The following is a 26,510-nucleotide window of genomic DNA, read 5'->3' on the forward strand; positions in this document are numbered from 1 at the left end:
AGACAACATTTGCCAAAGTTTTCTTTTTAGATTTATTTAGATTTTTGTGATTTCTTTTAATTTAAAGACTAATGAAAGGGCATTATAGAATAAAAAAAATTCAACGCCTCGTAATTATGTTTAATTTCCCTATTGAATAAGGTACAGCTTAATACGTTTGACAGAACAGTACAGAAATTACCTATCAAGTGTTTAATTTAACATAAGACACGATCACAAGATTAGTTACAAATACATAGAAACGCTTCATATGCATTCAACTAAACACGATACAATCTCACCCTCTTGAATTTGCAAATATGCAATTCCCCCTATTCCATTCCAAAACAATGCATTTTTTTTATAATGCCATCCATTACTGTTGGAGAAATCTTTACTTATTATTACTAGACGGAAGAGTTGAAGTTTAATTAAACAAAAGTTAGCATAATATTATCAGAACCGAAATGCCGTGATGGAAATAAAACATCTAGCATTATTCGAAAATGCATTCAAGTTGAAGAAAAGCAGCCTATTACTCGATAACGACGAGCGTATGAGAACTCATAATAATATGCATTGAAAGACGATATCTATTCGAAGTTACAGTCAAATGCAAGATATGTATCTGAAAATAATCCCCGGGCACAAGATCCAGCGTCGCATATCTGATACTAATGGGAATGTCGGAGACATTTTTAAAAAGAAATTCCGTCCTCCAGTATATCGGGGAAACGTGAGTTTTCTGCAAAGGAAGGAATAAGCGTCTCTCGATGCCCACTTCTTCCTGCCTTTCGGTTCGTAGATGTGAGGGTGAACGTATAGAATTTTGCAATCAAATTATATACAACGGAACGTGTGATTTCTGAGAAAATTCACCGAGGTGAATAATTTAAAAGTGAAAAGTTATTTGACTGAAACCGTTTACTAAAAGAGGAGATTAGTCGGTAGAGCGGCTTGAAATCTAAAATAGTAATCGTAAAATATATAATAGGTATTTTAGTTTATGAACCGATATCTTGCCGAATTCTCTTAAAATATTGCTTCGCCTCGAAATGTCATCGCAAGCCATTATGGGCGGAGATATGAATGTTTTTCACGCAAAAGCTATAAATCACTGTTCAGAGTTCAAAAAACGTTAATAGGTGAGACAATGGTGAACAGGCTATAACATCTTTTGTGAAATTATGTATTCGTTATAAATGTTAATGAAATGTCAAATGACTAGAATTTGGAATGGGAATTGAAGCAAGCCATGTTTATTTTAAATAGTTATCTTATTTTACGAGTGTAAATGGACAACCTAAATCACGGATTTGGTCAAAACTGCACGAACGAAAACCGATGAAGAAAAATATTGTCTTCAATGTATAATAAATAGGTCTGTAACTGTAGTATAACATTTAATATTTAGTAAACTGTGCTATAATAGAATTAGGATTATTCAGTTATTTCATCTATTTACTGGTGGCAGGACCTCTTGTGAATCCGCGCGGGTAGGTACTATACCTTAGAACTTATATCGCAAGGTGGGTGGCGTATTTACGTTGTAGATGTCTATAGGCTCCAGTAACCGCTTAACATCAGGTGGGCTGTGAGCTCGTCCACCCATCTAAGCAATAAAAATAAAAGTTGAAAAACGATGTTTGATTTTTCATACTTTTTTTACTAATATACTATTATAGTAAAAAGTAGACAAGGAATAATAAAAATAAAACGAAAGATTGAAATTCTTTTTAAGGCAATAGACTCGTAAAAATGATTTTCGGACGTGCAACACGGCGACTTCTGTACGTCGGTGAAAATTTAATATTTTGTTGAAACGACGGCAAGGAACGTTGTGGATACAAGCACTTGAAGTGCACTCGATTGCGCTCTCCGTGCTCCAAGAGGCCACCTTTATAATGGGGCGCGCCGGTCGTTTACTCCTCAAGCATGTAAAACTTATTTCAACGCAAAACTAGTATATCTTTATTTATTTTAGATGTACAAAAAAAACTTTAAAATTTTCAGTGTTTGTTTGCTGACTATTATTTATTTTACTGTCACAAAAAACTCCTATATAATTATTATTATGTTATCTTCATCCCTTATTGTCTTCTAATTAAGTTTGTTACAGGTTCCAGGAGAAATTAGCTTTCCTACGGGTACCCAGTACGGCATCAATTGAATTTTTCGTTTTGTCGCCGCAGTGCATTCTCTCTACTTTGGGAGCAAGACTAACCGGAATTAATAGCGAACAAACATCTGATTTCTCCAAAATAGTAACTATAAATACAGCCGAGAGCAAAATAAAAATCTGGTTAAAAATAAAAATGTTATAAGACAGAGAATGTAAAATTCAAGAGCTATATATTTATCTCGTACCTAACACAGCTCTTACCAAACTTTATTAAAGATTTTAAGTATAACACCAGTAATCAAAAAGAATGCGTATTCGAATCGAAAAATTTTTAGTCATTATAAAAAAATTAAATTAGAAAAAAAATCGGTTGTCTGTAAAGTCGGTTTACTGACAATAGTTGAACGTGACAACGTCATAAGAAAATACTGATGGAATTGTTTCATTTTTCAATTATCGCAATTATCGTTGCTATAAACAATTGACACCACATTTACTTTTCACTGAACTTCATACTTGACGAAAACATGTAAATGTACTATTGTATAGCAGCTGTCCACGCGGATGCGTCGCTCACTCAAGTAGGAGAGAGACAGATGTCGAACGCTGCCGAACGCGGAGGCCGATTGTGCCTCTTTGTCGCTCGTTGCGCGCTCTCGCTTGCACTTCAAACCTTAAATGGAACGCCTCAATGAGCAATTTTTTTTCGTGCGTGCAGCGGGCTCCATCGAATTATAAGACGTTGTCACGTCAAAAAATATGTATGTTTTCGTTTGGTCTCTCCGATAAACGTTGAGGTTACAAAATATTACGTGGATAGTCTTTATTTGTATTCATGTAGTTCACATAAAATACGAACAGATAAATACGAAACGATTTCAAACGAACGTTTCTATTTTCGTCTAACACTTTGTTACTGATCTTTCTTGTAAGTCTAGTGCCCGTTTGTTTCATTGAAACATGGATAATGTCCGATGTTATGTCAGATTACATCATGCATAAATGAAATATGGCGTATTGTGAAAACGATAATCTTGTGCCGATCAAAAATGTCAACTGAAGTGTATTCATATTATCTATACATATATATTCACTGTCAAACTACTGAAATACGCAATATATTTATTATTACACAAAAGTTTAATGCATATCTATCGAGAAAACGTTTAGTTCTGAGATACATCAAATACAATCTTATTAAGATATAATCTGACAAAGTAAAATGAATCTTGACTCACTTCCCGAGTGCATTCAATTGCTTTGTATTTGATTTGTAAACATTTAACAGTTCAGAGATACGAAAATAAATACATTAGCGTTTCGGAAAAGTCATAGTTGGTTATATATTCGACTAGACAGATGTATCCTACGATTTTATCTGAGTTTAATTTTCAATATTTAATAACATTGTCCTTGATTGTTTGTCTATGTAGACTTTTAGAAAATTCTCGTCACCGTTGCGAGATATGATAACATTTTTTTAAGTTGCTTATAACTTTAATCCCAAGAGTTTCAATAGTATTTTATTGCGCGTGAAATTTAATGTTATAAATTTGTAAAAAAAAAAGAAACTGCCTATTTCTGACGCGAAACAGTCATGGTTTCCGATTTTATTAGTGAGGCAGCCTCAGTTAAGCAAAACAATTGAGACTTACACCTCATGTCTCAAGCTGGACGGCTGCATCCACGTTGCGACATTTATGGGTTTCAATAACCATTTAAGACTGGTTGAGTCTGAGGCTCGTTTATTCATCTATGCAATTAATAAAAATTGCTTTAAAAAAGAATTGTTAGATAATTTCTTCCATTACATATGTATATCTGTATTATTATAACAATGTTTTTTTTTTTTTTTTTTTATTGCTTAGATGAGTGGACGAGCTCACAGCCCACCTGGTGTTAAGTGGTTACTGGAGCCCATAGACATCACAACGTAAATGCGCCACCCACCTTGAGATATAAGTTCTAAGGTCTCAATTATAGTTACAACGGCTGCCCCACCCTTCAAACCGAAACGCATTACTGCTTCACGGCAGAAATAGGCAGGGTGGTGGTACCTACCCGTGCGGACTCACAAGAGGTCCTACCACCAGTAATTACGCAAATTATAATTTTGCGGGTTTCATTTTTATTACACGATGTTATTCCTTCACCGTGGAAATCAATCGTGAACATTTGTTGAGTACGTATTTCATTAGAAAAATTGGTACCCGCCTGCGGGATTCGAACACCGGTGCATCGCTCAACACGAATGCACCGGACGTCTTATCCGTTAGGCCACGACGACTTCTGATATCGACTTCGATATCAGATGTGTTCTAAGTCCCAAGTCACTGAACTTTATTGCATATTCCAATATTGCTAAAATCCATCAGCTCGATACATAAAGGATTAAATTTAATCGAAATAGGTTCGATCGTCGCTAACAATGACGGAATTACATCAGAATTTCGATAGTGGACGTGTGAAAGGCACGTTATTCAATATGAAAGCTCTACATGAGACAATAGCTCCAGTTTCAATCTCATATGCGGATGTTGTCGAGTAATAATAAGCATCAGCTATTAATTTGAAATTACGATTTTTATTAAAGGTATTTTGTGTTTACTGTATTCCCTTTAATTTTTATACCGGTCGCTTTGACCTTTCGTTTTTACTGTGCAATATAGCAGTTTTAAGTATTATGTTTGTGCGACCCAATAAATTCAAAACATTATCATCATCATCATTTCAGCCTATCACCGTCCACTGCTGAACATAGGCCTCTCCAATAGATTTCCAGTGCGACCGGTCCATTGCCACCTGCATCCAACGAGACCAGCGCTTTTTACTAGGTCGTCGGTCCATCTAGTAGGTGGCCGTCCCACACTGCGCTTGCCAGTACGTGGTCGCCACTCCAGGATCTTTCTGCCCCATCGACCGTCCTCTCTTCGTGCTATGTGGCCGGCCCATTGCCACTTCAGTTCACTAATTCTACATTTTTTACACCTATACCTATATAGGTTACATCAAAAGGCAACCACAATCTGGCATCGCGTAAAAGACTTTTAGGCCAGGTAACCATCTAGGACACCCTGTATATGAAATTATTTCGGGGCCAATTAATTATCATTAGTCACTGTTTCACATTTGCCCTTACTTAGCTCTTTGGGCAAAACTACGTCTCTCCGTCGACCCCAGCTACTTATGACTGTAGCGTGGTCACAAAACGCTATTATGAGCACTTGAAAATCACGCGCGCAAACCAGCACAAGACCGCCGCTTTTTTTCCCACCTATGTTGATAGCTTTGAGAGACTATTTTAGCTTCTCCTTGACGAGTAGGTGAGCGCACGGGGCTGAAGACGGGTGTGTTGCTAACACTGGACCTAGCAAGAGCAGTGCTTCGCAGAATCTACCGCCAGATCTGAAACGCGACCCACTGAAAAGATCCGGCGAGAAACTCAGTGGGCTGTGTCTATGGGTTAATTCACGCGTCGAGCCCTTCGTCGCAATCGACGGGTTCGAGGAAGACGATCACCGGGAGACAGTCGCGGTAAACGTCTTGTGAACGCAAAAGGCATTTCCATTCATATGCCTGATATTTCACGTTCGTTATTGCACCGCGTTAGGCCCGCATTGTGAACGCTCCCTAAGTTAAAGCGTATTGAGAGTCGATGCACACCCGAACTGTATGGGTATTGTACGTTTACGTAAGCCTATTAGTGATTTCTAGTCACGTTTCTCTGTCACAATCGGATGTATGAAATGCACTCATATATCGTAACGACTCTGAAACGATCTATCATGTTTTGATGGGACTATGACAATATCTTGCCTGAATAAGAGGTCAAAATATGTGTTAACTTTAAGATTTATTATTATTATTTTCAAATATAGAGGGGTGTAGTGTAGAGGAACGATACCCCGCCCCGCTTAGCTTACTATGCAATTATTGTGCATATAGTAATGAGCAGCATACGAGTCAGTCAGTGATTAAAGTGCAGCGATCCACCGCGGTCGCTGACACGAATAAACATGTAATTATACGTAGTGTTTTACTGACCACTCCGATGAGGTTTATGGAGGACAACACGCAATAAACAACCAACGCACACGCCTCCTCCTCTGTCATCTCCCTATAAACCTCACACTAACAACAAACATACAAATATTTAATATTGAATCGGATTGACAACGGTGACCGCATTGACATGAGCAATTCATTTATATTATTAGTATATTAATCGTATATATTCATTCATATATATTATATCGGCATGTTTAATGCAGCGTATGCTATCTAAATCTAATATACCTATTGTACAAAGTAAAACATAGGCGAGTCAGAATCGTTTTAACTTTCAGTAGCGGTAAGATATTTTACGCTGCACTTTTACAATATTGTAAGGTCATCTATAAGCTACATGAGATGTTTGGTTCCTCAAGTTAGGTTTGCCCTTATCGTTACAGACCTACATTTAATCTTATAAAGTATTATATAATTACAGTATAAAATTGAGTCTACGATGAAAATAATCTAATTAAAAAAAATCTGTTTCAAAATAAACGTACTGTTAAAAATTCAAACTTTAATAGACGCGTCCCCGTTTTAAAATTACGTAAATAGTTTGGCAATTAATAATGACTAGAGGTCCCGCAGTAGTCGAAATTCGACTATAATTAATTGGAATTGTAAGTTTGTACACTATTATGATTGCATTTTATACTTCTATTATCACAAAATTTCGCCAAGACTACACTATAAAAAATATTAACAAAGACAAACAATATTTAATCTCAATTTGACAACAGACGTCAAGAGCAAAAGTTTGACAATAAATAGTATGCATGCGTGTGTGCGTCAAATACATGGTATGTAGTGTGTGTAATGTTTTCTTTATTGATTTAATGTATCTTTTATGCATTATTTTAAAAAAATATTAGCATTGTGTACTTCTTCTCTATATTCTCTATAAGTGTGGAAAATTTCATACTCCTCCGTCCGCGCAATTTTCGTAAAAAGGGATACAAAGTTTTTGCTTCGCGTATTAATATATAGATAATTAATATTGATAATATTTGAATTATGCGAACTTAATAAGGGCGTTATTTTGTGTTAGAGCTCTGTGATGCTCTACGACAAAGCTCAAAGCTCAAAGAGCTCACTTCAAAAGAAAATACCAGATGTCGAGAGAATTCTTGAGTAATTAATATCAACGAGCCATTAATATCTATTACAAAAGTATCACATTTTATAAAAATTAGCAAGTAAGAATTATGAGAATTTTTTAGTTATTTACGAAAACAGCATCATGAGCAATATAATTTTTTTTGTCAACATTTCAAGTACAATATTTTTGGTAAGTAAATTTCTAACCTTTACTATTACCTAACCGTAGTAAAAAAAGCCAGCCCTTTTACTCTTAAGCAAAAAATGAATACTATAATTTATAAAATACTAAATTTCCCATAGAAAGTGACTTAGAGAAAGTCGCAAGCTAAGCAATTATATTTTCGACCACTGCGCACCCATTGCATTATTTTGATCATTTAAATGGGTTTCCACGTTAAAAAATGCACTTTCGTATGAATGTTTTTTTTTTAAATATAACAATTAAAGAGCTATACAACATATATTCGGGTAACAAAGCGTTTATGTTACATAATTAGTCGAACAACTCCAGGTGGTTACCGATCTGTATAAAAAGTGTTCGACTATTCTAAACAAAGACCGAGTAGTATTAAAAATACATTAGCGGTGCAAAACAAACGCATTCACGTGTGATTCACCGATCGCGATGCTCTAACGAGATCAGAGATTAGATAATTCTATCTATTAATACATTATTTGTGGGCAGACGTTTCGACTATTTAGTCCGTGGTGTCGTCAAAGAATCGTGTGTCACCACGATCGTAACAAAGCCATCGGTGAAAACCCGTAACCAAATTTACGACAGTTTTCATTAAAGTTAGGAGAATCTACGAGAAACCCCGGACTTAAATATACGAACAGAAATTAACAAAGAGTACGGAAGAAAGCTTCGTCGTTTTACTTTGGCCAATAGTCGATTTTCGAAACAGTTGTCTTAAATTGGGAAGGTGTGCTTTTTTTTTCCTCCACCATCCGGTACGTTCAACTCTACCCTTATCAAAAGCTTGATTGTGAACCCTTTCTCGAAAACAGAATCACAATAGCAAAGGGCAATATGCCCAGTGTGATTACGCAGCGATTTCTCCACTTTAATCATCATTATTTGTTTCATTCACTTTTTTTTAAAGTAACGCAATTATTATGCTGAATTTCTAATTAGTTCGCATCCTAATCGGAGAGCGTTACACTGATTTTAGTATGACTGAATATTTACTGAAGATTACAAATACGAGACCCAGGCCATATATACTAATTAATACCACATATGAGTCGTCTATTATCAAAGGTGGCAATCTGTGCATTTGGACAAAAAAATGTTATTGATATGTCAATACAGATTGATTTGAATATAATCGTCTCCTTCAAAGAATACGGTTCAAAACCTGCATTAAATAAAGGTTAATACTTAACCTGTTATTTATTTATATGGTATTAATAAAGGTTAATACTTAACCTGTTATTTATCTAAGATGTCGTTCAGAAGAGTTTTGTGACTGCCAATGGAATACAAAGTCAATAATTCGTTTTTCTGATTTACCAATAATTGTCAAAAAGTCACATTGCCGGCTTTGATAATAGTCGACTCGTACTATTATATTCCCTTCCTCCTCTTGTATTCATAGTAAAGATAGCTTCTCCGTACTGTAAGGAAGATAGATATTAGAAAAACATCACTTAACAAGCATAAATGATAAACATAGAAACATTTATGTCCAAAAACAACAATCCGTACTTCAGTGCAAAAATAAAAAAAATTACAAATATTTATTTTATTTTTGAAATAAATTGATTTTTAAAGAAATTAGAAAAATAAACACTAATTTGTGGTCACGCTCTCCAGAAAACAAACTTCTACACATTATTAAATTTGTATAATATGTACAACCTAACAAGTATATACTACACATTAAATAACTGAAATTAGGTCGCGTGAGATACTCTGTATTGCGATACAAGACAAATACATTACAATGTATTTGTAATTTAATGAATTCAAAATAAATGAATGAACACAGAATCTTATGTCGATTATCACTGGCTTATTCATCGTTTCCTTCGCAAATTCTTTCCTGACGCCTACCTCTTTTTTCGTTCGTAACATTCCCTACTTTGTGTAAAGCGGGTAAGTTCTACAAACTTAATAAAACATTAACAATGGAGTCCAAATATCAAGAATGCAACGCAATCGATAAACGTACATATGAATCATGTAAAAAGGATTTGTATAGAATTATAACGGATGAATGTAATCCGAACTAACATAAAGGTTAAAGGCAACGTACAGCAGATCCCCTGACGTGCTGAACTCTGTGGTATCTCACATAAAGCCTGCAACAATGACCCATTGTTCGCCGACTGGTTCAATCGGCTGGGGCACAATTGCAATGGTCTCGGTTATTGATATAAAAGGCAATGGAAAAATGAAAAGCTAACTTTTTTAAATCCTTTATCTATTTTATTTGCGCGATTTGAATTCTTAATTAAAAGAAACGAAAATCTATGTGCATTTACAAATCGCAAACAACACTCGAAATCGTTCCGCTTTTCCTTAGTTTAATAAAGTTGTTTGCCCGCAGAGTATTGGCTTTTTAGATTAACTATTCAAACGCCACAGCGATTTTCCTTCGTGTCAAGTTGAACAAGAAAAAACTTTTCAATTACGTTGTTTGTTCTTTAGCGGTGGTGAGATTTTAATATTCGTATTGATTTACTTTTGTTTTAATCCACAAACCGACTTTTATACATTGATAATTAATGCAGAACCATAAAGAATGTTATAGATTTTTTTATCATACTCAACATTATTAGATAGCTCATATTTTTTGAATTGGAACTACTGTACATCACTAACGCTTACGCTAATATGGTCTCTCTAGACATAGGTAGGAAAAAAAAAAAAGTAACGCTGACCGCAACCCCCCTAATAAAGTACTTTTCGTCTTAATTGACCAACCATCGGAACTACAAGTGCATGGTGAGTGCTCCTAACTTTCCGGAAATCACCGTTGCTTCCGGCCAGTTAACGTACATCCGTGCTTGCTTAAATCAATTATACTATACAAACTAGGTTATGCAGCAACAAAGATTACATTAGATATCAAACAGTGCGTTCTTGTCGGAAATTTAGATTTCCAGACTATTTTTATCTTGCCCACATAAATGTGATATTTTTATTTTTCCGTACTGGAGATGTAACCCAAGGAGGTTTGACGTCAGGCTTTTTATTTTTCCGTACTGGAGATGTAACCGAAGGAGGTTTGACGTCAGGCTGGCGGCCGATCGTAAAACTTATACCAAATCTCCATTCAGCATGATATGAGAACATGTTACGCCGACGCCACTCTAACTAATGTGAGATAAGGAAAACAAGAGATGAACAAGGGATGGCCTGGTTTTAAATGCCCATAGACATGAATAGCGGCACCAACCTTGAACATGAGTTAGAAGTTTCAGTTTAAGTTGTGCTAATGGCCGTCCGACAGCTCAGACCAGAACTTATGACAACTTCGTGTCCGAAATATGTAGGCATTATTATTATGCCTATCCGTACGGGTTCACAATGCTATGCGTGAAAATTTGCTTTATAAACCACCAACCATAGCAGTAAAATAAACCAAGACACTTAAATAACTTTTTTTTTCTAAAATAAATTAACGAATTATATTTTATTCTCTTTTATAACAATATTTTCATTTAAACAATAAATAAAACTCCTAATTAATAATCAGATTTTCTTCTAACAACTTCCTTGTGACGCGGTTAATGTCATTCGTAATTTGAAGAAAGTATATTTCTGTTTCCCAGGATAATCCCGACACTAATTGATTTTTAAATCCATGCTTTAAAGCATAACATCGAGAAGATTCCAACCCAAATTGAAACATCAAATGGACGTCAAACAAATTCACTGACAAAAAGTCATTATAATTTCCACAATTATTAATAAGTAAAGGGATTTATCGTTTGTTGATTCAAAAACAATTGTTTTCTGAGAAACCGTTCACCGTGCCCATTCAGTGGTATTCTAAGGAACGATTTGCGAATTTAGCTAAACTGGCTTCATCGGAACCATTTATTTCTGTACCATAGACCGCTCTCGAAATAAAACCGGTCGCAATTGAAACTAAGCGTTCTAATATCGGATATGTTTGAATCTGCAAAATTTGACAAGCAGTGCAACAAGCACAGGAATGACCGCATTTCGGTTTGCTGGAAGGAAACTCCGTGACAGCTGTTTAAAAGCTAACCACAGGTTATTCTGTGCCACCGGCAATATACCGACGTACAATTCACGCTGACGTGAAGCGTTCGTTACGCGTTCCACACCGAACCGCAGTAACCGCTCGCTTTGGTTACTGCTGTACGTACGTGTTGAATTGATAATTGATTTCGCTATACATCAATTTTATTTTGTACGAGATACATTTATAAGCTTTAGTTATTTAAATCTATACCTATATAAATATATTTATAAACGGGAGCATAAATAATAGGAAATCTAAAAAAATTCCCTCTTTTTGTGAAAGACTAATGAAACGCTGTATCAACGGTCCAAGTAATGGTAAGTCATCGATAGTAAAAACACAGCTACGCAGTACTTACAATAAAGTTTATATAAAACCCCGCAATAGGGCTGAGAGAATACTAAGAAATGTATGTAGTTGACTCAGAAGTTTAGTAGGAAGAGATAGAATACACCCCTGGAAAGGGAAGTTAGTTTCCAGATGGAAGAAACGAACTCCACTTCAATGAAAAATGATATACTAGAATGATCGGTATCAAGTCAAAGTCTCTTTGCAGTTCTAAATTATCACATTCCTTCCAGCGACCGACGAACAGACAAAGCTGTTAATTTCATTTTTCGACCTCATCACTAATAATAAATTTTGCGTACTAAAATTCCATTTGATTCTAAACGAGCTGTTCATCGCAATCAACGAAAACCAATAACACTAAGTGATCGATTATAGCCATTGACGTTATTTAACTCGTTGCGCCATGCATCAGTGTTCAATCGGATTCCCGCAACACAACCTAATACCGTCCGACGCTCTGTAAAGCCGTGTCCGGATTAAGTCCACCCGGACACCGATATACTTCCTGTAGTCTTATTTCGTCTGCAATCCGCTTCAATCCGACACAAAAATATATACCATTCGAAACGAAATAGTTTGTTCGAGTAAAGCCGATTGTGTTTTTTTTTTGTATTTGCGGTTTATGTAAATTTGACGAATAGGACTGTTTTAAAAGTTCAATTCAACTTTGATTTTATTTTAAGAGTGAATTTTCATTGAGCACTGCCGGCTCGACCTTGACGGACTGATTGTTTTGGTATTTATATGTGAAGATAAATCAATTAAAACAGTATAATAATAAGATATTTATTTAGCTGGCATTCGGGGTCAGATTATACTTGTCATTGTCTCCAGTACCTAAAATAGCACAGAAGAAAATCCTAGCTTGGGGACGTTTGAAATTAAACATTTTCTTTCCTTATTTATTGAAATTATACTTATTTCGACGCCTTTAGGAAAATAGCTCAGAGGGTATTTGTGTGCCGAAGTTACGAGGGTCAATGTGGCACAAAGTTTAATTCAAAATTTGTAGCTATAATTTTCTGTAAGTATTATGTATTTATGCGTGAAACTATATTTCAGATAATGAATAAATGATGAGTTAGTAAATAATTCAATAACGCCGCAGAAATGTAACTTCTTCTTGGAAGATATTTCACTTTATACTTGCTGAACACGGTTAGGAATACATAATCATTATTCATTTCTGGCTCCCGTCATCTTAACGAGAGAACCATCTGCCGACACTAACCACCTATCTAGCTGATGTTCATGAGCAAACCCGATTTATCTTATATGAGGTTAGATAATCAAGACGCCTTCTGTTATGGTTTTAAAACTATAAAATGGATGCAGTTTTTTAATTACATTCACGGTGTAGGCGCGCCGTAGGTGTCTGTCTAAAGGCCTTGACTTTAATTAAATCACTCCACCTTAAGATATTATGTATAAATGGAATATGGATACTAAAAAAACTAAAAAAATACGCTTTTATAGAAAATTCAACTAAAAAATAGAAAATTAATTTTAATAAATTTGAATTAAAATTAGTGTAAGAAAAAGTTTTTTGTAAAATTTTATTGTAAAAAAAGCGTTTTTAGTTGAATTTCGATTATTTTTTTTGTTTTTCAATCTTGAATTGTCATCGGTCCTTGATAAGTATGCCAAATTTCGAGTTAATCCGACGTTTTGAAGGTCAAAATCATGTTCAAAGATTCCGTTACATACATACGTCTGAAGCTAATAAAAGTAATTAAAAAGGATGTGTTGAGGAAATGTTTAAAAAGAAAAGAACAGTATCTACTACTAACCTGGACGATTTTGGTCATCTCCTGGATGTCGATGACCCCGTTCCCGTCAACGTCGTACATTCGGAAGGCCCACTTCAGTTTCTCCTCTGGTGTTCCGCTCGACGTAACGTGTATGGCTTGGAGGAACTCCTATAATAAACATTAAACGTATTGCGGAAACCCCTTGCAGTACAAGGAACTTAATCATTGTGATGAACAATCGCCGCTGCATTCTGAAATCGTTCGCTTTCGCATCGAGAACATACGTTCGAACAATTCGCTAGCGAAAACACAGCCCTGTCCTATGATTGTGCACGCTCTCTTCTTAAACTCAAAAGTATATGTAATAAGATTCAAAATAATGTGTTCGTGTCACTTATAACCTTCTTTAAGTTGATACAAATTCAAAGTTCTTCTTTTACGGCATGAGCAAAAATGTGTACATCCGTGAATTTATGAAATTAAAAAAAGAACTGTCAATCGAATGAATGAGGAAAACAATGAAAAAGAAATTAATCTTGAATCTCATTTTAAATTTATATCGAACAGAAACTCAGCTTATTGATAAAGTTCTTACTAAGTTTCACTTACAATTCATTTGTAAAAAGAATTGGGATTCAATTCCTGGAGTTTCTTGTTATATTATATGATTATTATTCAAAAGTGTGTTCCGGTTATTTTCTTAAAGGATTCGAATAAAACTAAAAAGAATAGAACAGAAATGAAACAGGTAATGCAGAGCTAGCGTTTTTTTTTATATATATATTTTCGAGCGTATTACGTTAATTACTCATTATTTGGAAACTCTGATTTTACACAAAATCATAAGCATAAATGACGTGAACACATCATGTTTTTAGCACAATTTAAGTAAGAGAGCATCCGTGAGTGAGCAATCATAGAACTTACAGTTGTTGCACGCCGGGATTCAGAAGAAAATTGTTGTCCAGCTAAATTCGCGCAGTGGAAAAACAATTAATTCTAAGTCTAGAACCAGAATGTTACCTTAAATTCGTTACCTTGAAATCAATGTAACCATTCTTGTCCATGTCGAATGTGCGGAATACGTGGTCACAGAACTCCACAGCGTTCCCAGATGGGAAGAACATCTTGTACATGTCGACGAACTTAGCCGGTGTCAGCCTGCCGTTCGGGCAGTCTTGCTGTTTTTATAGAAAATGAAAATTAGTTTTACTGGTGGTAGGACCTTTTGAGAGTCCACGCGGATAGGTACCACCACCCTGCCTATTTCTGCAGTGAAGCAGTAATGCGTTTCGATTTGAAGGGTGGGGTAGCCGTTGTAACTATACTTGAGACCTTAGAACTTATATCTCAAGGTGGGTGGCGCATTTACGTTGTAGATGTCTATGGGCTCCAGTAATCACTTAACACCAGGTGGGATGTGAGCTCATCCACCCACTTAAGCTATAAAAAAAAAGTTTATCAAACAATTTTATTTTGTCGTTAATTTAATATTTTAATGTATAAAATTAATGATATACCAATTTATTACTTTATTTTCTTTTTTATTTGCCTATTAATTTCAGAAACACAAAGCGGCTATTCCTTTTTTTTTTACGTCAAAAACAAAGTTCTGGGCTCGAGCAAGGATCGCTTCATTAAACTGTACAGGCAGACGTTCAATGAAATTGTCAGACGTACAAATGGAACGTATTAGCAAATTGGGATCCTGCACGAATGTCGATCAACTCCTGTCAAAGGGCGCTCAAAGCGGACGAAGGGACTGATCCGGACACCATGTTGGCAACAGTAACGATATCGGAAAGTAGATATAAAACTATTATTTCAGTCCTTCGATATGTTTCGTTAAGTTTGAAATTGTATAAATAAGAAATCAAATAAAAAAAAATTTATTCAACATAAATGAAAGTACATACTTGTTGAACGTCAAAAGAACCGCTAATTCACAAAAACTAGCCTCCGTCCTGAGAAGAATTGGCAAGAAACTCAGCGGACATTATTTTTTTATTTTTATATATTAGATTATTTTTTAATATTACGTTTTTTTTAAATATTCATTTTTACATGAGTATAATAACATAACAATTATTACAATATTGAAATGCCCGGAGCGAGCAACTCATTCCCACTTTGTGCAATCTTCTAGAAGTTAAAGGAGCCAAGTTAATAATCTGCTGAATGAAAACCGCCCGAGCATCCATGCAATATATTTCTAGCACAGCACTTCCAAGTTTATTGTTACAAACTCAAAAACAACGTAGCTTGTAGGAAACTTGGATGTGTTCGATCTAAGTTATATTTCTTACCCCGCGATTTAAAGGACAAGAAAAGGCGGCAGAATTATCTAATTTTAATAGATCGATAACTTAATGAAACAGAGAAATTGGTATATCATTAACGGGGAATTCTGCGGGATATTTAATGAGAGTACATCAATAATTAGAAGTAATACTGTAATTTTCTTTGATATCCGTTTATGGGTAATCGTCCTAAGCTACTAACGTCAAACATGTCATGGATAATGCCACTCGGAGATCCACTTGAAAATGTACACGATTACTATCAATGCCAGCGACCTTCACAAAAAAAGATTAGGATTTTCTTGCGTGAACACTAATATTTCGGGATAAGCTAAAATTACTCTTAATGGCTCTATCAAAAGGCTGACAATAGAATAATTTTATTGATATTGATATGGTACAAGAGAATTTAAGTAATCGGGAATCAAAGTTTTTTATCTTGATATGATTTTCTCTCACATATTGATAAATTCATACTAATATCATGATCATGATTGTAAATCACATACATAAATATAGGATCACCTATAAAAGTTTAACGACTTTATATAACGTAGGACATGAGAGTTTTTATTGTTTATAGTATTTATATTAGTTTAGTTATCTTTAAATTGAGTATGTTATTTAATGTGCTAAATTATGATTATTACAATGATTCTTACTTTAAAGCCCTTGTACCACTCCTTGATGGTGGTCTCATCATAGGAAGTGTGAGTCTTAAGGAAGTCCATGTCTTCTTTGGTAAGTTTGTCTTTACTAACGAAGCAACCCATTTTGAAATCTGAAACAATAGAAAAGGAAAACACTGTACAATTTAGAACTAAATCTTGCTGTTTCAAAAATAAATAGCTTATTATTACCATAAAAGAAAATTCAAATTTATATTATACTATACGGTATTTTCTATGGTAGTTAATTTCAGTTTATTGAATTAATAAAATCTGCAATTACGTTCCGTATTTAATTAAAATAACCCAATTTTTTTGGTTTTTAAGCAAGACAATGAACCGTTCGAGCATTTCAACGCTACACAAATCTGCGTATAAACATCGAAAAATATTTTTTTCGAGTGACTATTTGTCGTATTTAGATAATGTTATCGTGCAGATAATGAGTATAAACGGCCTTTATGTAAATAATGCGTGCATCTTGTATAATTCGACACGAAAGGGGCTAAGAGGCGTGGCGTCTGCGGTCTGTTGCAACGCGTTCATCAAACGAACACGTCTGTGGTTTGGTGTGCCAAAACCTATATATGCATGTGCTGACCGGAGACCGCTTGAAAATATACCAACTTCACCGATAATACGTTTAGTGATTGACATATCGAGTCTACGTTAAATTGGTTGTTGTGTAGATGACTTATGATGACTATGAATCGCTCACTAATGCCGCAGACCTGTTTATTGTGAACGTGTTTAATAGAACTTGATGATTGAGTGAATATTTCAAAAATTTACGTTATATCGAGCATTTATCGTAGGTAAATAAAACGTTTATTCGCGTTTCATTAATTGCTACAAGCGGTAACATTCACATAATTTTATTAGCGAAACGACATGGATGGTATTAATAATATATAATAATAGCCGTTTTACAATACTGGCCATTTGAAACGTAATTTATACATTGCTGGCAGTAAATTCTAAGTTTAAATGACTTTTATTTCAAAAACATGGAATTCTATTCAATAGTTTGTTTATTAATTTATTATTTTGTTTTCACTTCATTTCTATATTATTCACCAATTTGGACACGATAAAAATACGAGTAATCTGGAATACTAACTCCGTCGCGGTATCATCACCGCACAAAAGGCTCACACGTCAATGATATGTACGAAGTGAACATTACAAAGGAACGCACGATTCGTTATTGCTTTGAACGCTTCCGACATGGCAATTTTGACGTAAGAATTCGCGCAAAAAATAAAGTTAACAACGTCGAATCAAAGGCGATAGTTGAAGCTGGCGATACTCAATCTACTGCTGAGTTATCAGCAGCTCTCAAAGCTTAAATCAAATTAATATTTGTCCGTTAGGGTCAAATTGGCAAGGTAAAAATCTTTATAAGTGGGTGGGTTCCGCACGAACTGAACGATCGCTAGCGCGACAAACGCATTAAGGCATGCCGTGCGTTGCGTAACAGAAAGGAAGCATTGAACCGCATTATCACTTGCGATGAAAAATGGTTTATTTTTGATAATCGTGAGCGGTCATTGTGTTGGTGAGGCCATGATTCAGCACCTAGGCAATAACTAAAACGAAAAAAAACCCTATAAATTATTGGTTACTCTTTGGTGGTCTACTGGACACAATGCTGGAGAAGCTCGCGAATCTCCAGCATTAGTTAAACGCTAGTCCCCGCTACTCTTACACGACAATGCTCGATCTCATACGGCACAGCTGACGATCTCTAAGCCACAAGAGCTAGGACTGCAAGTTTTGTGTCATCCATACATCGTACACACCAGACCTTGCACCAACAGACTTCCCCTTTGCCCGAGTTTGGACAATTTTTGGCACAAAAAAATCTATATAATTTGGCCCCCGCATACCTGACTTCTTCAAGAGGGTATTTAAAAATTATTCCTGTTCTGGCAGATAGATGCATCGATATAAATCAAATATTTTTAATTATTTTCATAAAGAGAAATAAAGCATAAAAAATATGATTTCTACTTTTTATATAATAATATCATCATCTACATCATCATCAGCCTATAGAAGTCCACTGCTGGCCATAGACCTTTCCAATTCCACGCCACTGAGCACGATCCTCGGCTTCTCTCATACAGCTTTTTTCCAGCTACCCTGCATAGATCGTCACTCCACCAAGCCTGAGGGCACCCTGTACTACGTTTGCCAATCCGCGGTCTTAACCCAAGAACACCTTTACTCCAACGGTTATCAGTTCTCCAGCTAATATGGCCAGCCCATTTCCACTTCAGCTTACCATACTCTTTATATACTAAACGGCAAATACATAGGTAAAAACCTAATTTAATTTAGATATACGTTTTTATACTGAAAAGATCAGAACTGTGATCGGATGGGAAAACATCGATATGTAAAACTCTCAAGCTCACTTCGGGTGCAAGAAAATTGTCCACGACAAAGACTGTAAAAGTTTAACCTACTTATGTAATAGTATACAAACTTTAAAGCAACTGAGACAGTGAAGCCAACGTGGATCGAACTGTGTTCTTACTTTCAACTTAGCGCCCGTTTGTTGGAAAATACTTAAGTGAACAGTGAAGTACTGTTCGGTATTCTACTTGAAACTTTGTTTTTTTTGTGCGCTAAATGATTAATACGTTATTTAGTTTGTAAAGAAAACCCTACGCTCTATATGATCGCTTGCTGTTTCAACTGATGGGCGTGGTAAAATAATTCCATGAGCTCAATAAATCTGCTGCCTAATGCTACCTCTTTTTCAACCTCGCTATGCTCCTCCTTGCGTCGTATTCCTCATTGCTGAGGGTCGTGACCACCCTTTTGTATCACCTTCGCACGCACGATTTTTCTCCATCCATTCTTGTCTCTGGCGGTGTGGAGGGCGTTGTGAAACGTGGCATCAAGAGCGGTGCGGATCTGGTCGGACCAACGTATTGGGCTGCGCCCCCGAGGTCTTTTCCCATCTACCTTACCAGTCACGATGAGCCTCTCGAGGTTGCTACCATCCTTCCGTGCGATGTGACCAAAGTATTCAAGGACTCTGCGAAGACACTCGGATGACAGCCGCGAGGAGATTTTGAGTTCTTGCAAGATTGATACGTTGGTCCGAAATGCTGTCCACGGAATACGCAGCATCTTTTTCCAGCACCACATCTCAAAGGCGTCAATGCGTCTGCGGTCTGCAGATTTCAGTGACCAGGTCTCAGCGCCATACGAAAAAATCGAGAAAACTAGAGTCCGTACCAGTTTGGTTTTGGTCTTTACGGATATGTTGCGATCTCTCCAGATTTTTCCGAGCTGAGTCATGGCACTCTTAGCCATTCCAATTCTCCGGCGCACTTCCTTCTCGCACGAGCCATTGTTACTAATGTTGGAACCCAGGTAGTTAAAATTGTCCACTATTTCTAGGTCTAATGCGCCAGTGAGTTCCAATTTTCCAGACCTATCCACCACCATGACTTTGGTTTTGAACCTGTTTATGGAAAGTACCATCTCCTTGCTTATCCGCTCCATTCGGTCCAGAAGCGCAACCATTTCCGACTCATTCGCTGCAAGAAGAGTGGTATCATCGGCGTATCGGAGATTGGTGATTTTCACGCCACCAACTGTAATGCCACCATCCCAATTCTCGCAGGTCCGTCTCATTATGTGCTCCCCATAGGCGTTGAAAAGAATGGGCGATAAAATACAACCTTGGCGTACTCCTTTGTGAAATTGAAAAGGTTTCGAGGTTGTTCTATCGACTCTTACGACTGCCTGACTTGAGCCATACAAGTTGCGAAGTAAGGCGATGAGATGATTTTGTACCCCAAGTTCTTGTAGAACCTTCCATAAACAACTCCAGCTGACACAGTCGAACGCCTTGCTATAGTCGACGAAACACATTATCACTGGCGTATCAAACTCATATGCTTTCTCAACAATCTGCCTGATGTTGAGAATCTGTGCACGAGTACGCTTGCCCTTCACGAAACCCGCTTGCTCTTGCGGAATTTGCCAATCAAGGTAGTAACGGATGCGGTTGTTGAGGATGTGAAGCAAGATTTTGCTTGCATGTGAGATGAGAGACAAGGTTCGATAATTGTCGCAATTCTTGGTTGATCCTTTCTTGTGTAGCGGAAGAATAATGGATTCCAACCAATCCCGCGGCCAATCACTGTGTTGCCATATATGTGAGCAGATCTTATATAGAGTCATAACACCCAAGTCACCCATAGAATAAAGCACCTCCGCTGTAATCCGATCGCTTCCAGGAGCCTTATTCTTCTTAAGAGATTCCAGTGCGGTGGATATTTCGGAATCGCTATGCGCCCAGGCAAAAGCCTCAATTCGATATTATTTCTTCGATTTAACAATAGCAAAGAAATCACGATTTTGATTCTGAACAACAGCCGTGACTAGTCTCTTTAATATATGTAAAGTTCATGAGCGTCACATAAAAGACAGGAACGTTAAATTTAAGCAAAGCGAATCATTAAATAATTTCCATGTAAAATGAGAATACCGCTATACTCAGAACTCCATAATGAGTCGCATTGCGATGAAAATGTAAACTCATGCTTGAAATCGCCTCGGCGCTGGAATCTGTTTGCCAGAACGTCAGATTCGTATGTAATCCGGTTCGATTGTGTATTCACTCGTTTTAAATATAAAACTATAATATGCATGGATATTATAAACCGTCGCAGGTCACTGAAACTGAGCGAAACCTTTGTTCGTTCCGACGCGAAGAATAATTAATGATGAAGAAACTTTCATATAAAAATTCATGTAGGTACGCAGTGAAACGTCGTATTGTTTGATTAATTAATTCACATTTACGTATAACTCACATGAACACATGTAAATAATAAAGATTTTACATAAAATTTATGTGTATATTCTGTGCATTCAAGCGACTTTCATTTTAACTTTTTTTGAAATGCAAAAAACAATAATTCAATATTTTTTTTGCGATTTGTTTTTTTCGTATTGAAAATAATGAATATGATATGAAAAAATTAAAAAATATAATGACTGTTAATTTTGTTTTTTTAATATTTCCACGTATGTTAATAATAATAGAAAAAAAACTTACACATAACATTATGTACCAATGTCCCTGAAGAACTTAATAGGGCACCAACAAATTAGAAACGCGGCACGGAAGTTATTTTAAAAAAGGAAAGCGTAATCTTTGACCAAGGATCAACATGATCGAACGTTTAACCGCAAAACGTTTATATAGAGTCGCGAGCGATGTCTTAAGCTTGTAAAATTGACAATTATCGACAAATGACATTAACGGAATGTTAAATATTCAAGCCCGCGGTGACGTCTAGCCTGGTTCGTACAAACTAAGTGATAGGTAATTAGTAGTTTGTGTTCAGCACGCGGTCCGTTCACACGCAGTGTTAGGTGAGGAGGGTTGCCGCTGGAATTAGCTCTAATGAAAGAAGTGGCATCGTATAATGATACGCTGTTGGTTAAAGGTTGTAAATCGAGTGGCAAACGAGTCGTAATTGAACGTGAAACGGTATATCACTTCGTTAATGTGAATTAGCGAAACATGAACGCTGAGCATCCTTTTTCGTGTCCTGTCAATGATGCGTTCTCACTTTAATTAAGCCTCATTGCAATTCGCACTTCAAAGATCACTATGAAATACTGTGTGAATACTAATACAGACGTACGTCTTGATAGATTTCATAGTCAACGAAGAGACTTCCATATATTTAGATAGTTTTAAACGTATGTCGTTATCTGAACAATTAATTCTACACGGAAATAATTCACATAATCGCACATGCGGTGCTATAAAGTCACTTATGCAATTTTTGTTAACACTGAACTGAGTATGAGAAAATACATTTTTTAATAGTTATTAGTGAGACGAGAGAAATGTTTGCTTTTACTGATAAGTTTATTTTAATTCTATAGCCTAACAGAACTATATAAGACTTATATAATAAGATGTTGAATTTTCCAACGTTTCTCCTGAAAAATTACATAATTTGCATGAGTGACATTATCGCACTGTATCTGCCATATGTTGATTCCATTTGACTTTGAAATCAAACGTCCAGAATTGAAGATGTGTTTTATATGTATGTATTCCGGATCTATACAGATGAGCTAAAAAAGTAATTTTAAACATCTTCTTAATATCCAGCACCATAGTTAAACATAATTAGTTTATATACCTACTTTAGTATACTTAGATATGTTTTTAATAATGTTGTTCAAATGTCGTTTGGTACTGACCAAAGACGAGAAGCATTCTATTTCAAAGGACGAAAGGCTTTTCATTTTAATTGAAAGCAAAGTATTTCGTCGGGTCTAAACGTTCAGAGATATGCTGTATCAGTAGAAGTCGTGGTAGCCTAAGACGCACGTTGTACCCGTAGCCAGCGATATGACTATGCCGATTTTCAAATATCGCAGGCGAGTAACAACTTTTCTAATAACCAGGTATACCTACTTAACACAATATAATCACAACGTTTCAAATCAGTTTTCCTATTCATTTGCCGCACAATACATCATCATCATCATCAACAGCCCACAGTCGTCCACTGCTGGACATAGGTCTCTCCCAATCCACACCACTGATCCCGGTCTGCGGCTCTCCTCATCCACTTCTTGCCGGCCACCGTGTGGAGGTCATCGCATCACCTAGCCAGGGGGCGTCCCACGTTACGTCAATACACGGGTATTTAAAAATGAAATCGACTATGGCCACAATTTATGAAGTAGCATTGCCACAAAAACAAATGCAATCGTTTTGTAAAACGTATTTATTTGCTTTTATTAAACTGAAAGCCAAAACTCGTAATTGAATAACTATCGTGAATCCAGTGTTGATGGCAAATATAATAATAATATCAGCGTTTGATCCGAAGCCCTCGGGGTGCTCGGAGTGGGGAAAAGTCACGGACACAGAGACCCTTTCCGATAACAGCGCTCCGTCTCTTTCGACGTGGTCCCCTCGTCGCCGCCACTAAAATCTCCGATCCGTTAGCATTTTAAAAGAGAAACACATGGATCGTGCCTAAGAAACATCGGTTTTGTATCACAGGCTTTATGTTTGAACACGTGTGAGCAATTCAAATCTTTATATGTGAGCGCAAAGTAAATCTTTTGTGAGTATTCAAGTTATTGTCACTATACACACAATGAACTAACTATATATGTAATATTGAAATAACAACATTAACATTAGAAATGTAGGGTTCGTTTAGTTCGGTTCAATTAAAAATGTTCATAAAGAACCCGTTATTAGAACGGAAAAGGCACGGCAGCGAGATTATCATACAAAATGAAATGTGTGGTAGGTAGGAACAAGCGCTGTAATTTTTTCATTAAAACAAATTTATGTGTGCTTTCATAAATCAACTTCGCCGACAACTCTTTGTTGCTTACAGTTAATAACTCTTGGAAAGGTCGGTCTATTCTTAATATCCTTTACGTAATTACTTGTTAGTTCTCACCTCAAATTTTAGATTCTAAATAATAATGTCAAGACCAAATTATCATCAAACTCGAGAATGTTAATTGGTGCTAAAAATAAGAAAAAAAATCGTCAATCAACAGACAAACTTATTGACATAATTTAAAAATATTATCTTTAACTTTACTTCAACTTAATCTTTAACTTCATTTTATTGTAACAAACTAAAATAAATAAAAATACGAAACCTTGTACAAAGAGCCTATGATTCAAGAAAATCGGTAAGCAAAGCCGATTCATTAACGTAAAAAATCAATAGGGACCCCCCTTTCTCTGCACAAGGGTATCGGGGAAAAAATCTAAAGTGACAGCGTCAAAAGGCAGCGCGAGTTTAGAGAAATGTCGACCGCAGGCTCGAGCAAAGTATTCGCAACTAGAAATAATATACCTACGATCTATATATAGTACACTTGACTTACATGTCGAGTATTGAGGGAGTACAAATTTTATAATGCACTCAGTTGAACCGTTTCCGGGGTTATAAAACGTAATAATAATAAATATGAATAGGTATGTACATTTCTTTTTTAATACGAACTTACGAATTATTGTGGTTGAATAATGTATGCCGAGAAACGTGACGCTTAGAATACGAAAAAGGAACTGTTTCACAAAATAATGTGACGGATTTAAAAAAAAAAAGCAAAAGCGTCGATCTTATTCCGGCACTATTTTGAAATTTTAATTTTCGCCATTTGTAACATGTAAATGAGTTTCAAGCTGATATTAGATTTCTATAAGCGGTAGCATTTGCAAGTACAAAATGTGTTAATGCGGACAGTTCAAACACCCGCTCCACGCGAATGCAATCACGTTATATGGCTGGAGTTTAGTATTAAAAGGTTTCAAGTGACCACTATCTAGACGGTTAATTGGAGCGAGACCACGACCCGTTTTGCTCTGTGATTTGTCCACTCGCATGTTCCGAACAAATTAAAACTAGGAAAACGTGTAATTCAATATAAACTTGTGACATTCACGTTCGCTCTTATTACGTTTGTCATACTTTTATCTTAGCTATCTATATATTAATACGTGAAGCAAAAACTTTGTATCCCTTTTAACGAAAATTGCGCGGACGGAGAAGTATGAAATTTCCCACACTTATAGAGAATATAGAGAAGGAGTGCAGAATCCTAATATTTTTATAAATTATGCATTAATAAAACATTAAATCAACAAAAAAAACATTACATACACTGCCATGTATTTGACACACACGCATATAATTATATACTCTTCGTTTATTGTCAAACTTTTGTTGTTGCTTGAAGTCTGTGGTTCAATTGAGAATAGGTTAATATTGTTTATCTTTAATAATATTTGTCTATGGTATGGTTTTGACGAAATCTGTAACTAGAACCATAATAATGTTCAAACTTATAATTTCAATTAATTATAGTCAAACTTCGACTACTCCCCGACAACTAGTTAAGTATAAATGTATGTATGGTATGTAGGTAGTGCCTATATACATAGATTACGTGAATCCAATCAAATGATTGTCAAGGACAGACTAAAGTAAATACTACATTCAACGTACAATTTTTACAGGGAATTGTGTAGGTCTGCCTATTTGTATAGCTTTGTTCATGGGAAATTCAGTAAAATGATTTTTATGAAATCGAGAGAACGGCAAAAGCGAGTTTTTGTGTGTGCCAAACTATATCCACATTTCGTTTATGGATCAAAGCTCGTTACGCTTTTTATAATTTACGAGTTGATCCGAGATAGTTTATAAACAACAAATTTTGGTTTCCATTGAAATTTTCGAATTTGGTTATGTTATTATATATGAGCAACAAGCACTAAGTTAGATTTAACGGGAAACAAAAGTCCATTGAATTTCAGTAACGTCAACTATAAACTTTAACCACAATTTCGTTAGCAGAAAATAGCGAAAGCTGAACTAAATTAGTTTGTTTCACATGCACACCGGGAACAGCATTTTCCGCCCCGGGGTGCTGTCAAAATTAAATAACCTTGTTAAGTTTCGGAAAAACAAAATTGATTTACTTAAAACGTGGCGATACAGCATTGCGGTTGAGAACAATTATAGGAGAATCGGTAGGCAGCGGCTTGGCTCTGCCCCTGGCATTGCTGAAGTCCATGACGGTAACCATTCACCATCAGGTGGGCCGTATGCTCGATTACAAGGGCATAAAAAAAATTTAGTACAATGCCAGATCTTCGTTCAAGATGAATGGACGAACTTTAATTTAATGAAGTCGGCTTTCAGCCTCGCGTCGTAGGGAAATTTGATAAATAAAACCGGGCCGTTCAATAAAAATGCAACGTCACCCACCAAATCTATCACATGCCCGCCCCATTTAGACATCGTGGGTAGGCGCGAGTCATGGCCGCGATCAAATCAACCCTCGCACCGACAGATACGCTATGCTCGATTTGAACTCCAATATAAGCCTACAGATGTTCTTAATTCGCACGAAAAAAATACAACTCT

The 26,510-nt window shown here is 36.0% G+C and overlaps 2 protein-coding genes across 9 annotated transcripts in view; both read right to left on the minus strand.

Annotated features, from left to right (window-relative positions):
* The window catches only part of LOC101744872 (neurocalcin homolog), a 171,930-nt gene that overhangs the window by 13,044 nt on the left and 132,376 nt on the right, over nt 1–26,510 (minus strand). The window lies entirely within an intron of this gene.
* Nucleotides 1–26,510, minus strand: part of LOC101744727 (neuronal calcium sensor 2) — a 163,937-nt gene that overhangs the window by 5,328 nt on the left and 132,099 nt on the right. For 3 of the 4 annotated variants that reach the window (XM_021352529.2, XM_062670116.1, XM_038011811.2), the window contains 3 exons: nt 16,543–16,661; nt 14,618–14,761; nt 13,620–13,748 (listed from right to left, as the gene is read on the minus strand). In XM_021352529.2, coding sequence (XP_021208204.1) covers nt 13,620–13,748; nt 14,618–14,761; nt 16,543–16,653 — 384 coding nt within the window. In that variant the 5' untranslated portion in view covers nt 16,654–16,661. Of the gene's footprint in view, nt 1–13,619; nt 13,749–14,617; nt 14,762–16,542; nt 16,662–16,740; nt 16,952–26,510 lie in introns of those variants that run through there. The other variant, XM_021352530.3, reaches the window with a different exon arrangement.

The sequence above is a fragment of the Bombyx mori genome, chromosome 1 (genome assembly GCF_030269925.1).
Source record: "Bombyx mori chromosome 1, ASM3026992v2".
NCBI lineage: Eukaryota > Metazoa > Arthropoda > Insecta > Lepidoptera > Bombycidae > Bombyx > Bombyx mori.